At 51.0% G+C, this 2,290-nt stretch overlaps 1 protein-coding gene across 1 annotated transcript in view; it reads right to left on the bottom strand.

Annotated features, from left to right (window-relative positions):
* The window catches only part of Slc7a9 (solute carrier family 7 member 9), a 20,389-nt gene extending 18,870 nt beyond the window's left edge, over positions 1 to 1,519 (bottom strand). Inside the window, exon 1 of the mRNA XM_026789915.1 lies at positions 1,433 to 1,519. Within this exon, the coding sequence (XP_026645716.1) occupies positions 1,433 to 1,519 (87 nt within the window). The remainder of the gene's footprint in view (positions 1 to 1,432) is intronic.
* Between the last annotated feature and the right edge of the window lie 771 nt (positions 1,520 to 2,290).

Raw genomic sequence — 2,290 nt, forward strand, 5'->3', positions numbered from 1 at the left:
AAAAAAAACCCTGCACGTTTCATTTTGTCTAAATTTAATACCAACTAAGAATTCAGTAAGATTAAAAAAATAATAAAAGCAAAAAGCTGACTCAGGTCTGTACTTAATACCTCTGCCCAGGGCTCTGCAAACACCTTATGGAAAATGTAGGGAGCAAGACCAGCTTCCCCCCAGCTTTAGGCTGGGCAGGGCTGCCTGGGCTTCCTTTCCTTCCTTGACCGCCCTCCCTGCCTAGGGTGCGAGTTTGTGTCATGTCATCTGGAGGCCTCCAGAACCTTCCTCCTGCAGAAGAAATGTCCAAATTCAGGACCAGTAGCCTGTACCGGGTAGCACCAGGGTCCCAAGGTCCCAAGAAGAAACTGCTGGAATCAGGACTGTGACGGAGAGGACAGTGTCACTGCCCAAGGCCTGACTGCTGGGGACAAAGACTCCATACTGACCCGTGGTTGGAAGGGATTATTCCCCATCAAGCCACAAAGCTTCCCCGCATCCCTCTCCAGTTCCTCCACCCATCAGGCAGTGAGTCCCAGTGGTCCCACTCAGACCTCAGTCCTCCCGTGTCGTGGAGCCATCTGGAGCTCAGCGCCTATCTCTGGGGCCCTGGTTCCTCATCCATGAGCCTAAACAACCTCTTGGCCCTTCTTGCCTGGCTCCTGCTGTCTACGTACCTGGGACAGGCACAGAGTGGCCCGTCCAGCTGAAATCTACCTCCACTCCTACCCTGGAACCCCCTTCATTCAGCCCAGCCAGGCAGCCCCTCAGGGTATGCAGCTGGTCCCATCCCTTAGCTGCTTGCTGCTAGCTTGGGCTCTTTGATGTCATGGCAACACAGATGCTGGTGGTTCAGCATCCCCAGTACCACAGCGGGGGACAGAAGAGGACCAGCTGTTGTGAAGAAGCTAGAGTCCTAGCCAAGCCAGTCATCGGCGACCTCTCTGACCCTTTTAAAAAACACCATGGATTTACAGGCTTCCAGGGTCCTCGGGATAGATTGATGACACAGAAACACATACACGAACTTCAAATATGTATACACGAACTTCAAAAGGGTTTGCTAAATTCACTGGTGAGTGTGCAAGAGGCAAGTCCGGATAAGTGTTCCTTTCTAATGTATTTTATAAAAGTCAGCCAGGGTGCTAGAGGGTTGGGTCTGCAGTTAAGATCGATGGGTACTGCTTTTGCAGAGGACCTGGTGACTCATAACTGTAGCTTACAGCTCCAAGATGATCTGACACACAGACTGAAAAAGAAAACCATCACAGCCTGTCATCCCGATACTTAGAAGGCGGAGGCTAAGGACCTTTAGTTCCAGGCCAGCCAGAGCTACATAGCGAAGGACCTTGGTTCAGTAAACAAGCAATGCTGTCCTAGAGCCCCTGGAGCCAATACTGCCCAGTACAGGTTGGTCAACCCCAGCCCCGCTGCTTCCCACCTGTTTCTGGAGACTTGTGGTCTTGGGCTCATTGCTCTGGATGGATTTCTCGTCCTCTCTCCGTCTCCTCAAGTTTGTCTCCTCCATCGTTCCCTGCTGCTAGTTCCAGCTCCTAGGAGAGCATCAGCCTAAGCTCCAGTCATCAGATATAAACAATACACAAAGGGGCTTCCTCAAGATCTCTCTCAAGCTTGTGCATGGAGGTGGCTGCAGCCAGCTCCAGTAAGGAGCTGTTAGCTCCAAAAGTACGGAGCTGTTCCCTCCTAGGAGAGCTCAGGCCTTGGTCCTCTGGGGACACTGCTCCAGGAGAAAAATCTGACAGGAATGCCGTCCAGGCCACAGAGCTTCCCGGGTCCCTTCCAATGTTATTTTGTGTCCTCCTCCCCACCCCCAGAACATTTAAAACACGCTTTACATCTATGACCCCGGGTCACTATTTTTCAAAACTAAAGAGATTGTTGCACCTTACATATGTAACAGCACACACCTGTACTCCCAGCACTGGGGATGTAAGTTCAAGGCCAGCCTGAGCTACCCAGCAAGTCAAGTCAGCCTGGGATACATAGAAAGACTGTCAAAAAAAAAGAAAAAAAGAAAGAATGGTAAATAAAATAAACCTAAAATGGAAATATATTGAAATGTACTAAGGCCGGGAGGGTTTGCTGGAGTAAACAGGTTCAAGGTTACAGCAAGGTGATGGTGGTACCCTCCCTAAATCTCTCTACATCCCGTTTCCACCTAGGGCCCAGGCCGGACAGAAGTGGGCCTTCCCACCATGAGGGTCTTACCTTGACGATGCTCACTCAGCTGACCACCACCCAGCCTGCAACTGCAAGGCTGAACCCCAGGAAGGCCATG

The sequence above is a fragment of the Microtus ochrogaster genome, unplaced genomic scaffold (assembly GCF_000317375.1).
Source record: "Microtus ochrogaster isolate Prairie Vole_2 unplaced genomic scaffold, MicOch1.0 UNK32, whole genome shotgun sequence".
NCBI classification, from domain to species: Eukaryota; Metazoa; Chordata; class Mammalia; order Rodentia; family Cricetidae; genus Microtus; species Microtus ochrogaster.